The sequence below is a fragment of the Thunnus thynnus genome, chromosome 5, assembly GCF_963924715.1.
Source record: "Thunnus thynnus chromosome 5, fThuThy2.1, whole genome shotgun sequence".
NCBI lineage: Eukaryota > Metazoa > Chordata > Actinopteri > Scombriformes > Scombridae > Thunnus > Thunnus thynnus.
Window position 1 is genome coordinate 27,965,513 of NC_089521.1, and position 24,354 is coordinate 27,989,866.

General features: G+C 40.3%; 2 protein-coding genes across 5 annotated transcripts in view; one reads left to right on the top strand and one right to left on the bottom strand.

Moving 5' to 3' along the window:
• Window positions 1–135: 135 nt before the first annotated feature.
• c5h11orf58 (chromosome 5 C11orf58 homolog) lies at window positions 136–4,595 on the bottom strand. The gene is made up of 5 exons (XM_067590519.1): window positions 4,429–4,595; window positions 2,841–2,924; window positions 2,571–2,631; window positions 2,235–2,344; window positions 136–728 (listed from the first exon to the last, which is right to left on the bottom strand). Exons 1-5 carry the CDS (start codon window positions 4,480–4,482, stop codon window positions 522–524), a joined length of 516 nt encoding a protein of 171 aa, XP_067446620.1. The 5' UTR covers window positions 4,483–4,595; the 3' UTR covers window positions 136–521.
• Window positions 4,596–7,085: 2,490 nt separating this feature from the next.
• Window positions 7,086–24,354, top strand: part of LOC137183450 (transcription factor SOX-6-like) — a 115,058-nt gene continuing 97,789 nt past the window's right edge. For 3 of the 4 annotated variants that reach the window (XM_067590520.1, XM_067590523.1, XM_067590522.1), the window contains exon 1: window positions 7,086–7,449. The gene's annotated coding sequence lies outside the window, so the exon portion shown is untranslated. Of the gene's footprint in view, window positions 7,450–8,738; window positions 8,996–24,354 lie in introns of those variants that run through there. The other variant, XM_067590521.1, reaches the window with a different exon arrangement.

Below are 24,354 nucleotides of genomic sequence, written 5' to 3' on the forward strand. Positions count from 1 at the left end.
GTCTTGCACTCTAATAGTTTCAATAAATATTTGACCCTGGAGGAAAATTCAGCCATCTGTCAATGAGTTTTCCTGCAAAAACATGCTCCATGGAAACCATCTCCTTCGTCCGAGAGATGTTAAGAACACCAAGCGTTACAACTGTGACACTTCCTTTTATTGGTTTTCCATCAAGAAATCACAAAATCCACAATGTGAACCAATCATGCGGAATGGCAAGCAATCCTGCTTCATTAAACACAATTCAAGGCAAATGCAGTGACTGTTAAAATGTTCAAACAAAATAAAAACTGGACCGTTTGCCATCTTAACGTAATGTAACACCACACAACCAAAAGCAGACTTGATTCTTTGACAACATGTACACCAGGACGTAGCCCGAGGAAGTGTTGAAAACCCATTTCTACACAGTAAAAAGGACTGCAATGATGTGGGGTCTTACCTATAGGTAAACAAATGATGTCAAAATGTACAAATTTGAGATTACAAAAACTAATTCCTCCCTGCCCACCCCCTCTGCCCTACGCGGACTTCACAAAAGCCATTTTGTATCCGTGTTTCCGTTCTTCATTCTGACTGTCTGAGCTGGGCTTGGCCTGAGCTGAGGTCTGTTCATCGGTGTGTTCCTCTTTGTCCTGGGCGTCTGTGGGCTCTTCTTCACTGGTGGACTTCTCTGGCTCAGTTGCTTTCGTCTGGCTCTCCAGTGGTGGAGAGGGATCTGGCTCTGGCTGTGGGTAAGAAAACAAAAAGATGATTACGATTTTTTACGTCTCTTGTGACAACAAAATATCGTAAAAACATGATGTATAAATAATATTTGCTCTCTTTTAACTCTGTTTTTGGTCTTTATCAACTAATCACTAACTGTTTATTTGCCAGTTGATGCCGAGCAGGTGGTGTACAGTGGGTTTTTAGAGTTTTTTCTCTGAAAACAGCTGCCTGCTGTGGCTGAAAACGACACAACAAGTGCGGTGAGAGTGAACCAAAATTGTAAAGTTGCAGCCTGGACAGCTAAACAGCTGAAACTCGCTGTTCTTGCTCTGCAGTTTGACTTAAGTAGGACAACATGAAAGGGCATTTCCAGACTCTGTTGCTTCTGTAAACAAATTATTTCTGGCTGAGACACAATAAAACCTCAGACGTTGCTCAGATGAAGAAATGTAAGTTTACATTCCATTACTTTCACCTGTTACAGGCACAGGAAGAGAACAAAAACCTTGGAGTGTGAGAGGATAAGAGAGGAAGAAGAAGCAGACTCTGGCTCCAGGGAAAGGCAGGGACTCTTAATAAATCAATAGGAATTCTTGTGTGATTAGTTTTAATGCATTACAGAAATCCCCAAGAATATGTGTCCTATTAAAAGTAATAAGACATATGCTAACATACACAATATATAGTGTTATAGTATATGTATAGGGTTTAAGTCATAGTGTTCAGCTGTGCAGCCTTTAAACGGTTTCACAGCTCATCTATGATGGATTTAAATGAGCAAAAGACTTTCAACAGATAAAAAGATATTTGTTGGTTTGAGTAAAAAATATTTTAAGAAATCAAGTATTAGATTTCAGAGACTCAAGAAAGAAATAATTACGTTTCATATGATGTTAACATGATTGGAAAATTTATTAAGTCATCATTTTCCTTTTCCTTTTCTTTGACATAAGGAAGAAAAAGACTTTCAGTTACCTGTTTTCTAAATATTTCTTTTCTAAGAATATCCAGCTGATTGGTTGCAAAATGCAGGAACCACCTGTATACTATGTGACTGTGATATATTATCATATGATTATTTTAAACATTGGATGTTGTCTCATTATAGGTTACCATATCATATTTAGGTAGGAGCTATCATTCAGGGAATAGGTGGTGCTTGTTGGAGGGGCAGGCACCATCTTACTTGAGGTATAGGTACCTTCATGTGTTGGGAAACAAATTAAGAATTATTGTTGTACACTTCACTCTTTCTCTCATCGATATTGAAAAGCATTTCATGGTGAGCAATAAATACACTGAACAAATTTAAAGATGACATATGGGTGGACATTGTTTCACTTGAACACTAGAGCAAAAGCAAGTTTATAAAAGTTTCACAGCAGTAAATATGTAAGGTTTTAATTTCTGCAAAAATTAAGAATGAAAGATCTGTAATTTCCATAGTTTTCATAAGTCTATATAGATATATTCAATACTCCTGAGTCTATGTCCTCCCTTCTGGCCCTGGATGACCCCCTCACCTCACTGAAACCCAGGCCACAGTGTCTCCGGTTCCTGCCTGACAGCTTCCCGTCCATGCCCTGCTGGTACTGCATCTCCAGCTGCTCGTTAATCTTCCTGTCTTCCTGCCCTGCAGAGGAGACATCAGTCACAGCAAGCACACCCAGCCATTACAGGCCTATCCATGCATGGATAGATCTGTGCGGCGGATGTGTAGTGGGGAAAGCCAGGTTAATTGCATTGGGGCATAAGGATGAGGCAGCATGACTGAGTGGCATGGGACAGTAGTTTGTAAGTGGTTTATGACAGCAGAACAAACACGGCATTTTTTAGTAAAGATACATGAAGAAGCTTACCACTGCGGAAGTGGGATGTCGACTTGTGGTCGCCGATGACGAGGCGTCCAGTATGTTCTTTCTGGAAAACAGAAACACAAATCTCAGTTTTCATCATTTGTCACAACTTCTCCAAAGGTTATACAGTGAAAGTGAAAAGCTAAACAAAGAGACTCATAACATCATCTTTATAAAATCTGTTATTTTTGATATTTTTTATCTTTCTCTACTATGGACTACACTTCATAATAAAGTGAACTGAACATAATCTGATCCACAAACTAAACAAACCTTGCCGGCGCCCATCAAACGTAAAAACTTCTGCTTCCTCTCGTTGCTCCCCAGATCAGCTGATGCCCACTGAGTAGACCCGTCCTGCCATAGCAAAGTACTGTTATTATTACCAGGACTCATACACAATAAAAGCAGATTCCCATCAAACACATAATGATCAGGCGACGGTTTTACTACAGCAGCAACAATTAGTCCATTTATTGATTAGTCGATCAACAGAAAAATAATCTGTTACTATTTTGATAATCAGTTAATCAATTTTTACCAGCAAAAATACCATCAATTCTCTAGTTCAAAGTTCTTCAATGAGAGAATTTGCTGTTTTCTTTTGACATCAATAACAGTCAACTGAATATCCAAAAATTCTTCCTGTTGGTTGGACAAAACAAGCAAATTGAACGCATCATCATAGGCTCTAAGAAATGTTATATCGCATTATTTCACTGTTTTTTTTTTAAAAAACATTTCACAAACCAAACAATTAATCAAATAGCTGAGAAAAATAATCAGCAGATGTATAGATAATGAAAACAATCATTAGTTGCAGCCCTAGTTTTTACATAACAGTGGAGGCTGTTTCTAACCAACAGTGTCCAACCATCAGCTGTCCTTGTCCCTTCTAACTGCTCATACAGTCTGTTCACAGCCACAAAGGAAGGATCTGTGGTTTTTCTTGTCTGGAGGCAAGTTTGATGCACATATTCAAATGTTGGGATTATGTCAGTCTAATTGTGAGAATTGAGTGAGTATACATAAACATAGCCTAGACAGGCATAAAGGATCAGAAAACTGTAACAGAGAAAAAATACCATTTAAAGTTCATAAAAGGCTGATTCACTGTTTACAGTCAGTATTTACTTGAGTAAAGGATCAGCAATGTAAAAATACTCCATTACAAGCCAAAAAAGTTGGAAAACACTGGTTTTATCTATAATAATGTGTTGTATTTTAAAAGCTTGTTATATAATCCATTGTGTCAAATCTTCATCTGAAAAGTAACTAAAGCTGTCAAATAAATGTAGTGGAGTAGAAAGTACTATATTTGCCTCTGAAATGTAACTTAGAAGAGTGGAAGTATAAAGTAGTATAAAATGGAAATACTTCAGTGTACTTCAGTACAGTACTCGGGTAAATGTTCTAACACTGGACTAGCTTCAAATTCATGTGTGAGGATAAGGTAATTTATTGTGCAGGTACAATGTAGTGCTGCATATAATTATTTTAATTAACCACTTATGATTATTATAAATTCAACGGAAGATACTGTACAGCCTTTAATCCGTGATCCTAACTGGGTAAAATGCCTTCAATACAAAAACAGTGATAGACATAGTTTTGATTAGATAACCCCAAACTCGTGTACCTTATATTAATCCGACACATACTATGTATTGTGCAATAAAGTTTTTAATCAGCCTAAAAAAGGAGGGCAAACTTTGTTCGGACAGCAAACAAAAAACGTGTTCTGATTTCACGATAAGCTAGCCTAAACGTTAGCACACGGGCTAACGCGACGCTAACCTAATTTTAGTCATTCACAGCTTCCATTTACTGAATACATCCAGTAGTTTATCATTCCACTCACTTCACTTGGAGATGCGGGTCGTTTTGTCCCATGTCTGTCCTCTGGAGAACTCATTATATGTGAAAGAATTCGTAAATTCTCAGTAAAATGTCATGCCACCTAGCAATAGCTAGCTAGCTGGGTCTGTCAACAACCCTCCGTGACGCCACTTCCGGTTCCTTCTTCTTCGTCGGTTGCGTTGCTATGGGTTATGTTAACTCTCTGCTGCCGCTCATCGTTGGATTGTGTTACTTCACCCTTAAAACAAGCTAAAACTGAACCAAACCCAGAGAGAGACAGTTACTTGAAAACTGGTTTGTACCGCCGCCACTAGCAGACTTATATAACGTGCTCAATGAGCAAAACATTGTCAATTTAAGATAAATTCGCAAATAGAAGCAGATTAAAGCTAGGGGCTATAATTAGGCCAATTAGACTATGTCCAACTGACCCTGTAAACGTCCAGAGGCGTCTTAAAGGATAGGTTCACAAGTTTCAAGTGTGTCTTAAAACAACAGTCAGGTGTCCATATGAACACTGAAAGAGGATTTCCTCACTGTCATCATTCCTCCTGTTCATACTGGCCATTAAAAGATCCCCTTCAAATGTGCTTTCAATGTAAGTGATGGGGGCCAAAATCCAGTGTGTCCACACAGTCATTTTGTGCAAAATATATATTTAAAGGTTTATCTGAAGCTTATATGAGGCTTCAGCAGTCTGAGTTAATCAAATAAAGTGGATATCTGCCACATTTACAGTCTTTGTAGCATAAAATTCCCTCTCAGTGTTTCCCACCTCAGGAGAAAGTAAAAAGAGGGACCTTAGTACTAAAAAGACTGTAGCATTGAAAGATATTCACTTGATTGGACCGCTGAAGCTTCATATTAGCCTCGGATAACCTTTTTAAAAGATCAAGGAGCAGAAAAATTTCCAACATTAAAGTTCCCCCCTCCCCCTCTCAAACTGTGTTTTTCTTATTATTATTACTTATCTTAGATGTTTGGCCTTCACTGTGCAGAATAATGTATGTACACAGTTTCACACTAGAAGGCTGTTCTCACATTCATGTGCTGCTGTGTTTCTCTGTGTTCTCTGAGTTTAAGAGGTATACCGGACATCACAGCTAGTTAGGAAGCCAAACAATTTACAAGTAGGATACATATTTTATAAAGCAGTTAAATTTTTGAAACGAGTAGTATTTGTCACCTATATTCATTGGTTTTTGGATTTTTCAATGAGGGAGAAGAAGTAATTTGCCATTTTAAGGGTTTAAACAAGGTCATTGAACTTTTTTTTAATGGAAAAATCGTATCAGACACACATTATTAGTCAACAAAGAATGTTTGTATGTCTTAAAACATGTCTGGGGCGATCTTTACTCAAAATTTCCATCTGTGAAACAAAGACATTGTTTCTGATGGAACTAAAAACGCACTTGTCATATGCTATAAAGAGTAGATCTGGTCTTAAAATAATGTGTTTCATTTCAACGAGAAATGGAGGAACACAAAGTCAAAAAAATAAATAATGATAATATGCCTAATTAATTCCCTCGTCATTTTGTAATTGTGATAATGACCAGGCGCCATAATTATTTTCCATAATGCCATCAAATTAGATTTGCATATTTAGAAAGGCTATGGATTTCCACAGGCCGTCACTTTTTGGGTTGATAGACATCTAGCCTACAATAGTAAACCCTAGAATGGATGACCTGCATTAAAAACGCCAAAAGGTGGCGTAAGAGTCAGTGTAATAAGGAAAGAGCCCAGAGGCGCTCACACCTCTTGACAGGACGTTAAAACTTCATTTCACACAATCATCGAGATATTAAACGACATGTGTTTGCTTTTGGGCTTGTATTATCTTTAATGAGATTAACACGGTTTATATAATTATCCAAGCAGAGGCCTGACACTTTCTTATTATGTTTTCTCAATAAAATACTTTTTTTTCCTTTAGAAAAATGAAGAACAAAACAACTTTACAACATCTGCTTTAAACAAAACAGAAGAAGAACCCTCTGAAAGAGAAAGAGATTTATTTTAATCACAAACTTCATCTAAAATTTTAGACTGTAAAAATGTGTTTTTATTGATTAACGAGCGCTGGTGAGATATTTACATTTCTAATTCCTACAGGCTAAATATTAACACGGAGAAAACATTTGCTTTTCTTTAATTTGCATAAACAACACGCTATTTTTTTTATCGATAGAAAAAATCATCTGTCTATTTCTGACACACACACACACACACACACACACACACACACACACACACACACACACACACACACACGCAATAGTGTAAGACAAATTTAGCCACAGTTAAATAAAAATAAAAAAATTATTAGCTTACATTTGCATCCGAACTGGTCACCAGGAGCAGGTGACCAGTACAGGCTTCACACACACGGGCGCTTACACACACACACACACACACACACACACACACACACACACACACAAAGCGAAAAAGGTGTGACAGCGATGAGAGGAAAAGTTGAACTGTGTTATATTTTAATGAACAATACACACAAAGAAAGTGACACAGACGCACGGAGACAGATGACTGAGAGAGAGAGAGAAAAGAGAGAGAGAGAGAGAGAGAGAGAGAGAGAGAGAGAGAGAGAGAGAGAGAGAGAGAGAGAGAGAGAGAGGAGGGGTTATGCCTCTGCCTCTTTACCCGACACTGCCCAGCACTCTCACTTAACCTCCACATAGTGCCAGACGGGAAATAACTTAAAATAGTTTTTGAAAAATCCTCCGAATGACAGCTGCTTGAGCGCAGCGTCACTTCTGACTACGACGTCGAAGTGTTTTATTTGTCTGATCTGATCCTCGGCAGAGCGCAAACAGAGGAGTTACTAAAGTCCCCGACATGCCTGAGCGATGGTGACTTTACGCACGGGATTTGAAGGCTGTTTGAACTGACTCCTCTTGTTTGGTCTCAGCGCTGAAACTCTTTATCATCGTCCTGAACTATCTGCAAGTTTGAGAGAAGCTCGCAGCGAAGCGAAGTGCCTGATAAGTGACTACAGGTAAGAAAAGTCCTGTTACACCAGTGTGGACAGCACCGGGATCTGCGCGTCCTAATCTGGGCTGCTTGTTTTGAAAGTCGGTGCGCACCGTTTATCTCTTCTCCATAACAAACAGCGATGACAGCAGCAGATTCAGGCTGCATCAGTGTCTTTAATCCTGCAGTTGGGCCGTGATTAGACTCGGTCGACAAACATGACCTGCGCCAAATAACTACTGATCACAGAATTATTTTTAGAAGAGTTGTGTGTTAAGGTGTCAGAAAACTAGACTGAAATAATCTGTAGAGTCATTTATGAATGGTTTAAAATGGGGCTATGTCACAAAAAGTCATCACAGACAGTTTAAAATAAACCATAACCATTTATAATAACCACTGCAATGAGTTTATTATCAGTTGTTGTTATTTAATAGTTGTGCTCAGACACCATGACACACAAATGATCACAAATACTGTTATTTCCCTTTATAATAACCAATACTAAACTTATAAAAAGCAGACTAAAACTGTATGGTTGTGAGATGAACTTGTAGCTTAACGATATATTTATGAAAACTTTGCAAAAAGTTGTGGTGTTGCAACACTTTCATTCACAGGCGCACCTTAGAGACGGTGATGGGGTGCTGAAAAAATAAAATTATGACCTTAAATCTGTCATCATACATAGATAAAACACACTAATATTACAGAAATATTGACTTTCAAGTAACTTATGCGTTTGTATCTCCTTTTGCCAGTTTTATACAACTTAGGTTATAAATTTAAAGTCTTCGAGGTAACTTTTATCCAAAAAAATATTTTGCAAGAAAAGCAGAGCATAAACTTCAGTTTACTAACTATGTTCGTCCTCCTCTTCATCACTGTCACGCAGTATTAACAGAAATGGCTCAGCGGTTCTGGAGCACCAGAACATTGTTCTATAGGCTCAAACTCACAGAGACATGAAAGAGTTACTTAAGCACCACAACGAGTTTACATGAAATGCTGCAAGGGTGCAGGAATCAATTAAAGAGATTTGTAAAGCCACCAAACAGCTATATTAAAGCTCATTTTAAAAATTGAGTTGCAAGAAATTAGAGGGGTTTTAAATTCATCCCATTCAGACCCATTGGAAACTGTGGGATGGGATTTTTGGTAGTTTCTTTTTCGGCCACACAGCGGTAGCCTTCTGTCCAATATCGTGAACGCCTCGCGCTCTGCCAGACAGGCTGTGGTCCTCGTGCGCGTCCCCGGCTTCGCTGGACCTCCAGAGACGCACCTTTCTGCCTGCAGCCAATCTGTCGTGCCTTGCGTCCCCCCCCCCCCCCCCTAACATGTACTGGGATACAATAGAGAGAAATAGACAGTACAGGGGGGCGAAAGAGGGGCGTCTTTAGACCCAAGTTAACTTTCCCCCCCGGAGGTCACGGCGACTGACCCTAGAAGAATGCATGAGTCATAAATTAAAATAGATCCGGAGCCCTAACACGGATCCATTGGGAGACAATACCGGGGGGAACAGGACAGTGAAGTGTCCCAGCACGGCGAGAGAGTTGAGAAATTAGTCTGTAAGTTTCTTTTTTTCCCCTCCTTTGTGATTTTAAAGTGCGATCATTGCTTTTTCTTTATGTTGTGATCCACAGCGTTTAAAGCTTGGATCATACGTCTTTGCTTTGTGGGTGATAAAAACATCCACTTGTCAGTTATGAAGCCTGATAGAGTGGCAGCGCTGGTTTAGCTACTGTGTGAACTTAATTGCGGGCATGTGAAGTCGAGTCATGGGCAGGGACGAGTTTCTTATCCGGAGAGAAGAGCTTGCAGCTCGGACAGTCAGTCACGCACATGAGCGATGTCAATCTCCTGTGTGAAAGTTTGCCCCGGGTTCACGGTGAGGATGTGACAGAGGGTATAAGAGGACAAGACGCGCGACGACGGCCTGGAAAAGCCTGATAGAGTCACTTCGGGGTGTTCCCCATATTTAGAGCCACTCTACACCTCCAAGATAAGCCGCTGCTCGTCTGCAGATAAGGAGCCTTTGGAGGAACAGAGAGAGAGAGACAGAGAGAGAGAGAGAGAGAGAGAGAGAGAGAGAGATATCACACATGCATGACAAAAATGAATTCGAAAACCGCTAAAGAGGAAACGCAGAGTCCGGATAATTATTTAACTGATTTCTGAAGCTATTTAAACAACTTGAAGCCATTGTATATTAATTACTTGTCATTTGTGCAGCTTAGGGAGAATGTTAAATTCACAGCATCAACTTTACGCGTACACATGTTTATTTGCACACCAAATCACTTCTTTATTCCGGTTTAGCCTATAACTGCTCGGCTTGACAGATCCTCCAGTTGCCAGTTTGGACATGCCCACACCCGCCTGCGCAGTAAATCACAATTTCCAACAAGTTGTTTAATTGTTTGGACTGTGGCAGAACAATTTATAGACCACCAACCCCCCCTCCTCTCTCTTGTAAGTGAGAGTGTCTGTCTGAAAAACAATCCGAGCAGGGGGGGTCGCAGAAGTTGATCTCCTATGGCATTTTGTTTTGAGCAGGTGCTGCGGGTTGAAGTTCCCTCATAAGGTAAAGTGGCATTAGAGTGTCCAAATGGCAGACTTATATATAGGCTGCCAATTCAGCACATTGTCCCGTGCTGCATGGCTGCGCTCTCTCCGCTGTCTGAGGGAGACCTGCAAGCTTTTTTCTTTTTTCATTTCTTCTTCTTCTTGTGTGGGGGGACCTGCGCTGACAACAGGCGCACAAGCCTTAATACAGCGGCCGGTCACTGTGCGCTCCAGTCTTGTCTGAAACATGAAATGAATTGTGCATAAAATGCTCCTTTTATCTGGAGGAGAAGTGTACTTATCGTCACCTATAATATGTGATAAATTAGAACAATTTGCAAGATGAAAATTAATTCTATCATTTTTTAAGAGCTTAAGCTACATTTTCTGTGTTTAAAAAAAAAATTTTACCGACTATTTTCTTCAGTCAAAAATAAAATGTAGGTTAATATTTTTGGGCCTGTGGACTCACAGATAATGATTTTATTTCATTTTCTGATTTTCTGATTTGATATAAGCAATAAGATTTTCTGACTACATCACTGACACACACACACACACACACTCTCTCTCTCTGTCTCTCTTAGGTCTTCAAGCCCTTTTCCAGCATCAACTCAAGTTTAATTCTTGTCAGAAATCACAACAACAACAACATAAAAAAAGTACCTATTTTTAAACTAAATTCCACTCTGTAAATCAAATCATATTTCTTTCCCTTTGCCCCTAATGTTATGCCCTGAAAATGTGCATGCATGTGTTAATCTAATGCAAGGGCCAACCTCAGAATCTAATTCTCATACTTAGAAAACTGGCCGTCGCTCACACGTTATTCCAATATACCACATAGGCTATTTATTGGACTCTTGAGTGGCCCCTTTCCTCTGGTTTGGTAAAGAGGGATTCTTTAGTGGCAGAAAAAGGGTTCAAGCAGTTGGAAAGACTAAAGATTAAGGGACATGACAGCTGAGAGAAAGTAAGTTAGAATGATAGAGAGAGAGACTGAGGAGGGAAGGGAATGATCTGAATTTTGTGATAATGACCGTGAGTTTGCATTTATCAGACACCCGCAACACTGTGATATGTGAAAGAAACTGTATATAATTGCATTTATAGGATGCATCATGATGTTTCACCCCCTTTTTAGCAATACTGTTATGTTATTCACCCTGTCTATTGAGCTGAATGCCTGTCTTCCATCTGACCGTGGTGTTGCAGATTTAAGTGTTTCCACATGTTGTTTTTTGGAAGATGTCATTCACCTTCATCGGAAAACCATCACTCCACCATTTTAAGCCTGTGGCCGATCTGGAGAGTCCTAATTATTTGTTGTCGGGCTCTTTGAAAAAGACACCAGCCCCCAAATTGGACATGTGTTGTACAAACACAAATTAAACATTTAGGCCTAAGTATTTCTCCCTGGGTCCTAAGTGCATATTAGTCAGCCTATACTTATCTCTGGCCCAACGGCACACCCAAATTGCAGTGTTACTGCTGAAAAAGAAAGGTTGAAGCCCCAGAGAATGAGCACTTGAAGCACGCTGGCAGATGCCCATAAGTTTCTCAACCGCATTGCGAGATTAGGTGTGTGTGCTTATATTTATGGACTTTTGTATCTGCCATGTTTTTGTGATGATTATTGTCATAAACAAAGCTGTCAAATGTTCCTCTATGTCTTACTAAGTGTGCTCATGTGCATTTTGACTCAATATACTCAGGGTGCTTTTGTATATGTAAATGTGTTTATAGGTGTGTGTGTGTGTGTGTGTGTGTGTGTGTGTGCATGGGTCTATCTGCTCTCTTTGTATGCATACATGTCCTTGTGCACAGTTTTGTGTGTGTATAATGTAAAAACATGTCTCTGTGTGTCTGGTGTGTCCTTGTCATGTGTTTACTGGCTGGCCCTTCTGCATGCATGTATGTATGTTCTTGACTCTTAGTGTGTGTGTGTGTGTGTGTGTGTGTGTGTGTGTGTATCGCTGGGTGGGCGTACTGCTGTGTAGATCCCTCCTCTGTTCTCCACACCACCACATAACCTTGGAAACAGCTTCCTCATTTTTCCTCAGAGTGGAGAATAACGAGCCACAGCGTTCATTCTCCTCTCTCCTCTCTTTCAATGGTCGGGGTAACCTTTTCTTTTTGCCGCTGTTTCTCCAACACCTGCTCCCCACCATCCAATTACAAAGCTCTGAATGAGAGCTTACCTGACACACCAGCCCCTAATGACAACAGTATCCTTTCCCCACACACACACACACACACACACACTCCCTCGTCCTCTTCATTTCACATCTTTACATACAGTATTTAGCCAGTGTCTCCACAGTGTGTCCTCGTCATGTTCTCAGCAGCAGCTCATATTGTTTGGCGTCCTGATGCACAGCTCAGCTCAAGTTCACGAAGTTCATCCTCCTCCTCGACTGGTTTCTGTCTCACTGACTGTCGTTTCTTTGTGCATCAGGGTGTGTGTCACCGTCTCCTAATGACTAACATTAAAAATACCTTTTGTGTACCTGCGAAGCGTTGAGTAAGATTTATAAATGTATGGTTTACACAAGAGCCTTTGACAAATGACTGTTGCAGTGGTAACACAGTCACAAATCTTGCATCCTGCCTAGAGAGAGAAAAATAAGAAGGGGGTGTTTAAATCCACTCTAAACTTAACCCTTGCTTTAATTTCTTTTTTTTTTTTGTACTGCGTTTATCGGTAATGAATGTTGTCTACAGTGTTTTTTCTCTGGTTTCCTGTTCGTTTGTTTAGTGATTTGTGGACATCTTGCCTTGGAAAATTGCAGCATCGTTCTTGCTGCACTCTCACTTTTTCTCAAGTGGAAAAACTCTCCGCTGACATATCAGAGAGAAATGCTGTTTCTGGGGCTTGTTTAGAATAGTTCTAGGAAATGTAGAAACTCAGTAATTGAAGTAACATAAAATAATTCCTGGAATGCACTGAACAAATTCAACTTCTGATATACCGTACATACCCTGTACTGCAGGGTGGAATTTTCCTTTTGTGCTGAAGTACTTTTTTGGAGGCCAGGTCAAAGTTCATTCATGCATACAAAAATGAGGAGAAGTCAATTTGGATAATTTGTAAAGAAAAACCAAAAGATCAGCAGCGAAATGACTTTATTTTGTATCTAGCTGCTTCTTAAACACTTCCAGCATTTGAAGCAGTCAGCAAACATTTTCTCATCAGTCTGATTTTGCCGAGAGGAACTGCACTAAACTGACCCAAAAAGCATCCTGATGCTGTTATGTTGTCAGTGTAAGGAACACAGAGGGTGGGGTGCCCAAATGGATTGAAGAATTTGAATTCCAAAGTGTTGTCCTATGCATGGTGACCTGAAATGATGGTCTGATTAAGGGAAAAAAGGGGGAAAAAAGTTACGATGCGTTGTGAAACTGAACCCAGTTAGGTTACGGATAAGTCAGTGCAAAGACCAAAGTGGAGAAAAGGTCAAACAAAGACCTGTTTATGAAATCTTCCAAAGACTTACAAAGTGAAACATCCACTACTTGACCAGTATAGTTAAACTGAACTAAATACACAATTAAACAAATTAATTTACTGTCTTTAAAAACAAAATTAAGCTGGAGAGAATTTTAACACTCTTACAAGCTGGATTCTCTTAGTCTAAATACTGAGTGTTGACTCTTGACTAATGATTTTTTCTCCCCTTAAGGGATATACAGCATAAAAAAAACCTCTTCTCTGATGTTGCATGCAAAATAGATTATCCTCACAAGTTATTATTCATTGCTGTTTTGTCATGGAAATCCCATCATTGTAACTTTATTGTTTCACTTTAAGGAGGCAGAATCATTGTAAAAAGATTTAACTCAGCCTGTTTTTTCTCTGTTGCTCTTGATGGACATCTAAGATTTGCCAGAGTCAGTCGCCAAAAGTAAATATTAAAAACAAGAAGTCCTGGAAAAATGTTCCCCCAGAATTGAATATCTGATAATTCCTCGACATAACTTACTGGGTTGAAGTGCTGTGGTCAGTTTCTTTGGTTCAGCCAATCAGATTGTTGGGTTCTGGTATTTCTAACAAGACTACAGGGTGACCAGGTGACTGACACTTGTGCTCTGGTGGCTCTTTATCTGTCAGTCAGTATGGCCTTGAGTTTGCAGCAGCAGCAGATGCTTTGGAAATTACACTGCTCTTGTTGATTTTATGGGAGAAGGAAATCACATGTGAGCATGTCTGCATGTCCAGGAGCTTTTACAGTATAGTTCTCCTCCCATTCTGCTTATATCTCTTACACTTTTTCTTGCTGTCTGCTCCTGCTTCCCCCTTTTGTGTTTCATTAAATATAACCAAGACTGAAGGTATAAGTACTATAAAAGAGAGCTGTCAGTACCAGACAGCTGTTATCTGAGATGGATGAACTCACATCTTCATCTTTGTGTCAAATACAGACAACCCCTCCCCCTCTTCACCCCCCCCATACACATACTTTATTTTCCTCTTTTTATTATGATATGGGACTCATATGACAAAAGGCAGGATGATATTGTTGTTAGCATGTGAAACACTGTCTCTGCTGAAGTGTCAGTGTTTTTCAAGGGTGGTAAAGTGCAACATGATCTTTGTCTCGAAGCTGTATGCAGGGAAGTTATATGGTCTGGGAGCTGTTTATGAAGGACAAGTGTTGTTCATAATCATCGCTCTTCAGATTCACACTTGATTCACAAAGATGTATGTTTTTTTTTTCAAAGCATTGTTTTTTTTTATAGAGCTTTATTCTCATTGAGTATGTCTGCTGAACATTGCCGCAATGTGTGTTAGAACTAATAGTTTGTCATTCAGCAGTGCTTCTGTGATTATTCTCTGTATGAGGTTTTTTTGGTTTGGGATTAAAAACAGTTTTCCTAGTAGATGAGTTCATCATTTGAGACATTTAATGAGACTCTCCTCAAAAACGAAAAATTATAAGTAAATGCCCTAAGATGATTCCTAACTTCAATAAGTCAATGCAGGGAGTCAATATTGGAAAGTGGGTGTCATTAGCAAACACTCCTGGTTTGTTTAATGCTGGTTAAGAACCAGATGGATGAGCTTTGATATATATATAAGACAATACAAATACCTGGGAGTTTTGACAATCGAATAGAAGTGTTTGAAGATACATTTACTCATCTTTTGTGTGATTGACAGCCGACTTGACACTCTTTGAAATGCCTTAACATACAAACCCCACCCCTGTGGCACTCCCTGCAGTTTAAAACAAACACAATTATTTGCTCTACTTTTTGATGAAAGTTTACTGTTGATGTTGCACCGAAAACTCTTAGTTGCTACGCTTGTGAATTTGTTCACAGTTTCTTGCTTTATGTGCTGTCGACAAAGATAAGTAAAACAAGTTGTTCCTCGAGCCATTGTAGCAGGCACACTGCAGGTTTCTTTATGGACTCCCTCTGTAAGTGAGCCTGATCAAGAATAGAGAAGAAAAAAGAAAGTGCTGAAATGTTTGTGGCAAAGAAAAGGCCTCCTGTGCTGTTCCAGTGAGCCTCTCTGGGACCGATTTGAGGGAGCTGCTGAAAGTGGGGAACACTGCTCAGACTGTCAAATCAGTACTGCTCGCCACTGTGCATGCGTGCTTTGGCTTGGATAGCAAGCACACACAAGCAGACTGCACACATAGACTGAGGTACACATTTCAAAACACATACAGTGATAAAACATACTGAGTGTGCAATCACACCTAACTTTCTTTGGTCCAGACCACAAAATGGGAGTTTACTCTTCTATTTTAACTCCTTTAATTTTACATTGTTCAGCCATAAACAGCCTGAGCCTTGATAAGTGGTCATTGTGCAAATACAGTTAGATAGAAACTGAAAGTAGTAGGAAGCCCTGGATGGCAAAAGGAGGGTATGTAACAATATAATAAAATTGCCTGCTGAAGGATTGAATTTAATTTGGTAAGAATGCTACCAAAATGGAACAAAAAGTACTATTTCAAGGCAATTAAGGTATTTAAATTTGCATTTTCATTGTGCTAAGGATGAATTAAAAAACCAAAGGTAAAAATTGAAGAGCAAAAGGCTGAGATATTCTGAGTTTGTCTCTACTGTAGGTCAAACTCCAAAAATACTAGAACCTACGATTCCCGAAATGCAACTCTTCCTTAGACCCTGCATGCTTGTTAAACTTCCACATCTTTCAGACTCCACACCAGTAATGCAGACTTTTGTTATTTTCTCAGACCTCACCATGACCAGTAAATTAATCTTGGTATATAGAATCAGTGGAGAGTCACTTTAAAAGTTAATCTATGTTTAAATTGCTTTTATTATTGCATTTTTAATAAGCACAAATAAGGTAACAGATATGAATTAGGTGCCTTCTTGAGGAATGTTTTTCATTTGTTCAACTTATTTATATTGTACCTCATAAATTCCTACTAGGTGTCATTGTCTTGCCAAGTTAACATGGCCAGTTATCAAAGCTGAAATCTGAAGATATTTTTGGTCACTCCCATAATCTCCAAGCATGATAGCCTGAACCCATCGGGAGGGGAGCCTTAAAGAGTACTTAAAGAGCTATAACGGCCTGTTACAGACAGAGGCTGAACTGAGGGGCTGCATAAAAGCACCAGCATAAAATAAATAAGGGCTTTTTTTAAACTGTAAATCATGCAAAGATATTCCAGTAGAGGCACAGAATATAAATATAGACCTGGAAATGTGCATGATATGTCCCCTTTAAAAAACAGAGCTCATTATTGAAAATTTGTAACAGTTAAGTTCTCACCCTTAAAAAAAAAAAGGCACTGTAATGTTCTTGGAATACAACCAAGACTTTTCAGGAATCTGTGGTTATATGTTACAGAATATGATGTTTTCATCTGGATAAACAAAGTGAGAGTTACAAAAAAAAAAAAATCCAAAACAACTTCATACAATCCTGGTTTGATTGTACTCTAAGTTTATGTTTATTGCTTTTATAGTTTGATTCTTTCCTGTACTTCCCTTCACAGAAGTGTCACTCTCCTCCAGAGCAGGCCGACTAACCTTCATTTTACCACTTGTAGTGGTTTGGAGTAATGGGGCGTGGCAGCAGGGCTCGGGGTGCGAGGCCTCCGAAATGACCCTGCGGTGAAGTAGTGAGGGCCAGGATAACGTGGTCCCACCCACCGCTCCAAAGCCCAAATCCAATTGGTCGTCAGCCAGCTTGTCTACGCAGGGCGTTGCCATGGTTTCTAGGCTGTAAAGAAGTCTTTAATTGAGCTGTTGTCATCATGAGATGGTGGTGAGTGTTTTGGCTCAGAGTGGAGAGAAGCAACAGTAAAAAAAAAAAAAAAAAAAAAGAGAGAGAGAGAAAGAGAGAGAATGAGGGAGGCTGTGTATGGTATGTGTGGCTCAGAATAGAAATGTACCGCTTGTCGGACAGCTTTGAAAGCAGCATGTCTTCGTGAGATACACACATCAGGTTCATTCCTTGTGTCATGAAGTTCCCAGGGCTATATAGCGCCTGGGAACGTATTCATAAATGACATACTCCTGACACGCTCCTGGCTCATGTCTATTTGTATATGGCATGCTATGTACGGTACATGCTGTTGGATTAGCAGAAGTGTGGAGTGTGGTGTTCAGTGATGACGGGGTGTGCAGAGGAGTGGCGCTGGCTCGGGTATCGAGCTGACTGGGCTCAGACCTCAGGTTTCCACCATGTAATTCAACACACTTTAGATGGTAGGACAGACGGCATCGTTGTGGCCCGCTGACATTTGTGCCAGAAGGTTTCACACACAAGAATACATAAGATGCATTTAATGCTAATGGTAGCAGCACTGTGTGTGTTCCTGTGTGAGCCATCTGAGGAGAATTACAAGCACTTCATGGGACCCACCTGTTGTGTTTTCCCCGCATCTAATGCCAACCTCATGTTTTGGGAGCAAATCATTCAGTCTGAAATGAGAATAAATTGGAAACGACCAATCAGGTCAATCGTACTACTGTATTGTTAGACATAGTTAATTTGTCTTGGCTCGCGGCCGATGTGTAACCAAATAAAACAGGCCTTTGCCACAGTCCCTTAAGTCGATGGTACCCCGTAGGAGGGCCTGCCATTGGAGGAGGGAAAACGCTGCCTCAGCAAGCTGTTTAGTCTCATTCTCAAGGAGCTTACACTGTGTCTCCCTGTTTAATATGGGAAACATACGTAGGCTGGCCTGTGATGTCAATTGTTATTGCTGGAGGCCTGCATAGGAAAAATCTCATTTGCCTTTGTAAAGCACTGTAGTGAAAAGGAGCTTATGTCATAAAGACGCTATTGTGGCTGTTGCAGGGCCTGCCGAGTGTGTGTGTGTGTGTTTTTAAGTGTCACTACTTTGACCCATACATTGTGGATTTCACGTGTGTTTTCCTCACATTTGTGCAGGTTTCAATGGACAATGGTTTCTGTGCCTGTTTGTTCCACACAAAGGGAGTTAAGCGGCGGCCTTTTGTGCAGGAGATTTATGAATGAGAGCTGCTATTGTAGCTGCCATGAATGATTACATATTTCTTCTGCCTGACTCTCTTTGATTTTATGTGCTCTTTGTCATTGTGCAACTTCCATGACTTTTGCTGGTGGAGGATAAGGTACAAGATAATAATAGTGATGATGGAAGGAGTCATTATGTATATTCGCTTGAAGAGAACAAAACATCCGACCAATTTGACGTAACCCAAACACTTTCATCCTAAAAGAATTACGTCTTAAAAGACTTGTTTGACTAATCAAACGCATCAAGTTAGTACAAGGCTAGTTGATAGTTACAGCATTTTCTTGTCACCACTTGATTCGTCCAATTAAAATTTCCATAAGTTCCCAGTTCCACTTGTGGAGCTGTTTCTGGACTCGGCAAGGTTGTACTGGGACGTATCCAGCTGCCAACATGTGTGAATGTAGCTTAAAATATAATACACGATCCATCAAATTTCCCCAGATAATATAAGTTAAAAAATAATGGTCTCTGATGGTAAACAACCCCAAATAGAGATGGAACAAATAAGGTGCGTAAACATCATGAACATCTAAGGACTGAAAATGCAGCTTAGTGGATATCAGATCGATAATTATCAGCCATGTAATTGATCTCTCAGACTGAATCTCACAGACTTCAATCAGACAGGAATGTGTGCTGAATTCTGTTTCAGCTACAGACAGAGCAGCAAAAATGCACTTCTAGATAAAATTGTGGAAAATTCAAGCGAAGAAAAAAAAGTCTAGATCTTGTGTAGAATGTTTGCATCATAAAATGAAATATATACATTTATTCTTTGGAAAAACATGTCACCACAGTGAAAGAAGTAAGAGCAGTGTGAGGTGGAAGGGTTTTGGTCTGGCAGATGAGATAAACTGTGTGTTTGATTTCTCTTATGAATACAAATTGTAGACATATGAGGGAGGAGAAGATTGAAATAAAACAGTTAATATTTATTGCTACCACAGTTTTTCTATTCGTTTTTTTTTTTTAACCATTCCTGATGACCACCTCCTCCATCTTAACAAGCCTCCCCTCACATTCGGCTTCTCCGTGTTTTACGGAGCAGCAGATTTGTGCGCTGTCCTCTAAATCATTTCCCTCTCTTGCAGATTGCTCCCTGCTGGAGTATTGGCTTGACAGCCGTTTTTTTCTCCCTCTGCTTCCCCAGTGGACTCATTTACATTTATGCACGCAGCAATTAATTACAGGCTGGCGCTGGCCTTGTAAATTAGAGGGAGCCGAGGTCGACCTCATTAATTGCCCCTGACAGTTAAAGCCTTGTTTGGGTCGTGACAAGGTTGACTTCAGGCTGGGACAGTGGTAGCTTAGCAGTGGTTGGCTGGTCTTCATACATCTGATATTAATTTGCAGCGAATGTTTACTGTTATGACGAATAAATGATTTTGTTGTATCTTTATCTTTTTTGCTGGATTCAAAAAAGTTTTGCCATTTTTATGGTTTATATCCAAGGAAACGTTTCTCTTTGCAGCGATAGGTCATCATTCCAGGCCTTGTTTTGTCTTTAGCATATTGCTTTCTGTGTGTTTTGGGGGTCTTTCATCCAAATACTTGTAGAGGGGTTTTTCTATAGACCCAGGAGTCAAGCAGGCGACTTCTCACGGTATTGGCCTTTTCATGCGAAGACGCTCCAACTTTTTCCGGCTCCTTCCCTCACAAGGCCCTCCTTTCTTCTCTGTCACGCAGCGATGTGTTTGTGCATACCTCACCAGCTTGACAAAAGAAGGGAGAGATCCTATTCACTTCTGCCTTTGACATTCACCTCTTGTTTTTACAATCTTTCCAAGGCGCGCTGTTTGCACAGTGGAACAGGCTTTGTCTTGAAGAAGCGGGACAATGGTGAGCACCATAATGTAATCTCCTAAGGGTAGCGAGCAGAGGGGCGAGGTTTAGATGTATGTGCTGGCGCTTGCCCCTACCAACCCTTTCCCTCCCTCCCACCCTTCACTTTAGCAATATTTCATGTTAACAGCGACTTGGGAGAGAATACATGTTGTCACTTAAGCCTTTGTAATGTTCACCTAGGTCTTGTGAAGGAAACACAAAGGTTTTTCACTCATGCAAACATCCCCTTCCCTTGTTCCATTTATTAAGGCTTATTAAAGGTGTGCTGAGTAGAGGTTTGCCCACCCACATGTGCGACCCAATCTTTTTTTTTATCAACATAACCACAAAGAAACATGTTTATAGAAATGCTATCTTTCAGTCACCTTAACCTAATCCTAACCACACATGGGATGCAGGATGCAAACCTTGATCTCTGATGTCTCAGTTCTTTGTACGCCCAACCAACCAACCAACCAACCAACCAACCAACCAACCTGTGGCCTCTGTGCGATATAAAGGGGTCAGTATACTTCAGCCTCAGTATGCATGTTGGATTGTCAAACCCCCCACTGCCAACACCTTCCATCATGCTTCAGAAAATTTTTTTAAAAACTTCCTGAAAAAGACAATTAGACGAGCGTGTGCCCACTCCACACAGAGAGTGTCCAGGTGTGCGGAGGTGAGAGATTAGGCACAGTTTGAGCACCTCTCATATCATCTCTTTTTTTTCATTCCTACAAATGAGTGCATCACCATGAATGCCTTTGAAAAAAGACTGTCTGAGAGTGTTCGCCATCATACCTGATTTAACTGATCATTGCATCTCAACCCTATCTATGATGTCATGCTTTTCGCAAGTGTGGCCATTCAAAACAGCTTTAAATGCATTCACAATCAGTACGAACTATTTTGTTTCAAACGTAAACAGCTTTTATTTTAAAAAAGTATTTCCAATAAATGTTCAGAAAGGATTTACGCTTTCTCCAAAATGTGTTTGGCAAAGCAAAACCGTACCATATAATGATATTTTGTAGGAGTAAGGGTTGATAGGATTAAGCTTTGGGCAAAAACATTACATCCAGTGTGAAACCTGAGCAGTGCTAAGTTTGACACGCTGTCAGTAACAATTTCAAAGTGTGAAATACAGTAAAATTATAGCTTAGTGATAATAGAATCATCAGTTACTTGCTCACAGCCCAAGAGTGAAAAACACAGAGAAATAACAACAGAAACATTACAAGGCTTGTACGACATGGCGAGTGGTCCTCTGAGAGTCAACGTTTGCTATAAGCTCATCATTTATGGGTCAACTGAACCTCATTCTGGTTTAATTGCCCATATGATTAGTTGGAACCATACTCTGTTTCCTATGGTGCAGACATGGAAGTGGCAGCACAGAGCCTCATGTGGTGCTAAGCTCATTGAGAGAGCTTCTGTCTCATAGAGTTCCATTGTTCTTACTCCAGTGTGTCCGCGTCTGCACAAGTGGCATTGACAGCTGCTACAAGACAACATTTGAGACTGTGCATATTTTGTTGCGTGAATGCGTGCATTCATTGTGCAGGTGCAGGCCTCGCTCTGAATATAATACAGTGTATCTCCCTGTCGTGCACCTAGGGAGACCAGATCCCAACAAACCAAATGTGGGACAAAGAGTATTTTTGTGTGGGACAATGTGGGACATGTTACCAATATCATAACATCTCTATGCTTTGCCCTCTGGTTGATGTTGACGACCACATGTCATTTTTTTTTTTGAGTCTGGAAAAATGACCGGTGCTAGCTTACTACCATAGTCTGCTGACCTGTATGTTTGGGAGTGCTACACAGTGTGGTAAACGCTCCTTATTTCAGCTGCTGTTACCTTATCTGTCTGGCAATCATCTTTGGGTTTCAGTAGAAACGCACCCATAGATTGGCACGTCACTTTTTGAGACTCACATGTACAGTGTCGCGTCATGCCGTACTCTCCCCCGTTTGAAAATGAAAAATAACTGGCAAATTTCGCAAAAAACTCGCTGAGAATCACCTCGCACCAGCTTCACCCAGTTATAAGTAGTTTCTTTGAGACTTTCTTGAGACTAACGGTGTCCCATCGTCCCAGGGACTGTAGAAAATGTGTTTGGGATGAACAGACATCTTCCCTGGGCGCCTCTAAATAATTTATTTATTTATTTATTTTAAACTATTCCCTAGTAAGTGACTGTACCGAGTACTGATCAGTACAACGGAGCACGTTTTTTTCATGCTGTTGCTATAATTACTATTACTGGCTCTAACATGGCGCCATCCTGGCTGTGTGTGAGTACGTTAGCTAAAGCATAGGCCTACATTTAGTCGATTTCTATATTTTATTGTGGTCTTTTTTGTTATAATCTAAGCCTTAAACACTTATTAAACATAGCTTGCACGTGGACAGAAGTGATGTATGGATTGCAGTTGTATCTGCGGGCACCGCGGTTCTGCGACAGTAGTGAAAAAAGTTAGTCTGAAGCCCTGCATCAAACACAGACCCGTGATGACAGTCTTTCCCTGCTTTCTTCACAGCCATTGGACAAAAACCAGATTTTAGAAAAGTCGACTCGACTTTTGAAAACTCGAGCCAATAAAAATGCGGGACATCGTCAATATGTGGGATGCAGGACAAGAGAGAGAAATGCTATGCAGTCCTGCAATAAAGCGAGACACCTGGTCATCCTACGTGCACCATATTTCTTACCTCTCTTGTTACTATCTGTATCCGAATGCTGTGATGTCACGGCTTTCCCTCTGCCAAAAGCAAGTTTCTGGCCGTTCGTTTTGCTTCTTTAAGTTTCTTTTCCAGACAGGTGCTTTTTACCGCTGGCTCAACAGTAGGGTAACATGTGCCATTTTACAGCTGTTGGACAGTGGGCCAAAAAGGTAGCCGTTATTTCCTGCAGTTGTCAGGAGAAGCCTGGAATGGCTTTATAGCCTGGGTCTCCTATGTCAGCTCACCCTCAGAGGTAGACAAGAGGAGCAACGGTTGGAGTGGGCATGTGGGAGAACACGGACAAGACAGTGAGATGGAAAAAGACAGAAAAAACAAACATGATGTGCCTTTTTAAAACTGTGTATGTGGAAGAAAAAGAACAAAAGAAATCCTAAAACAAGAAGTTAATGTGGGGTTGAGGTTTTAGACAGTGTGTGGTAGCTTGTCTGTATGGGTCTGTTTGGGTGGTGTGGGGTTCCAGTAACTCAATGATGTAGTCCACTACTCTTCAGGTTTGGGACAGCCCTTTGTACTGCTGGGCTGAGCATTATGGATGAAATTAAAATCATTTTAATTGCAGTTTATTGAAATTTGAGCAACAACATTTTGTAAAATAACAACACAATTGCATCACACAGTGTTGTGGCAATATGATCCTGCTGCAAGCCATCAGATGATGATATTGAATCTTGTAAGCCTTGTAGGTTTCTTTGCCTTCCCTTTGAAAATTCTTAGGCCTTAGTTAAAAAAAAAGTTCTCTAAACGTCATGTGAATGGATGTTGCAGTTCACAGAGAGTTAAATATCCACATGTAGGTGCTTGAAAATCTCCAGGGGCCGGTACAGAAATCTATATCCATAAACTCTCCTGCCACACCCTCAGAGATTGTAATATCGTACCACTCCTGCACACAATTAGTTGCAATAACAATAACATACAGCTTATCATTTATGACACCATCACCCTCTTTTACCCTGCACCACACTTGTATATGATTTGTCCAATGAATGAGTTCTACATATTATTTAAAAGGAAGTGCACTTTATGAATACAGGTTTATATATGTTTATATGGTATGCACATGTCAGCGTATGCAGAAATGCATTGGCTGTTTTGTGCAGAATGCATGCACGTCAGTATGAATGTGAGTGTATGCCAGCACACAAGACTGTTACTGTGTGTGTGTGTGTGTGTATGTGTGTGTGAGCATGTGCGTTTTGTGGCAACTCTCCTCTACTGGGCAGCCAGCTGTCTCTCTGATTACCCAGCATCCTCCAGGTGTCAGATCTGCCATCTGCAGATGAGT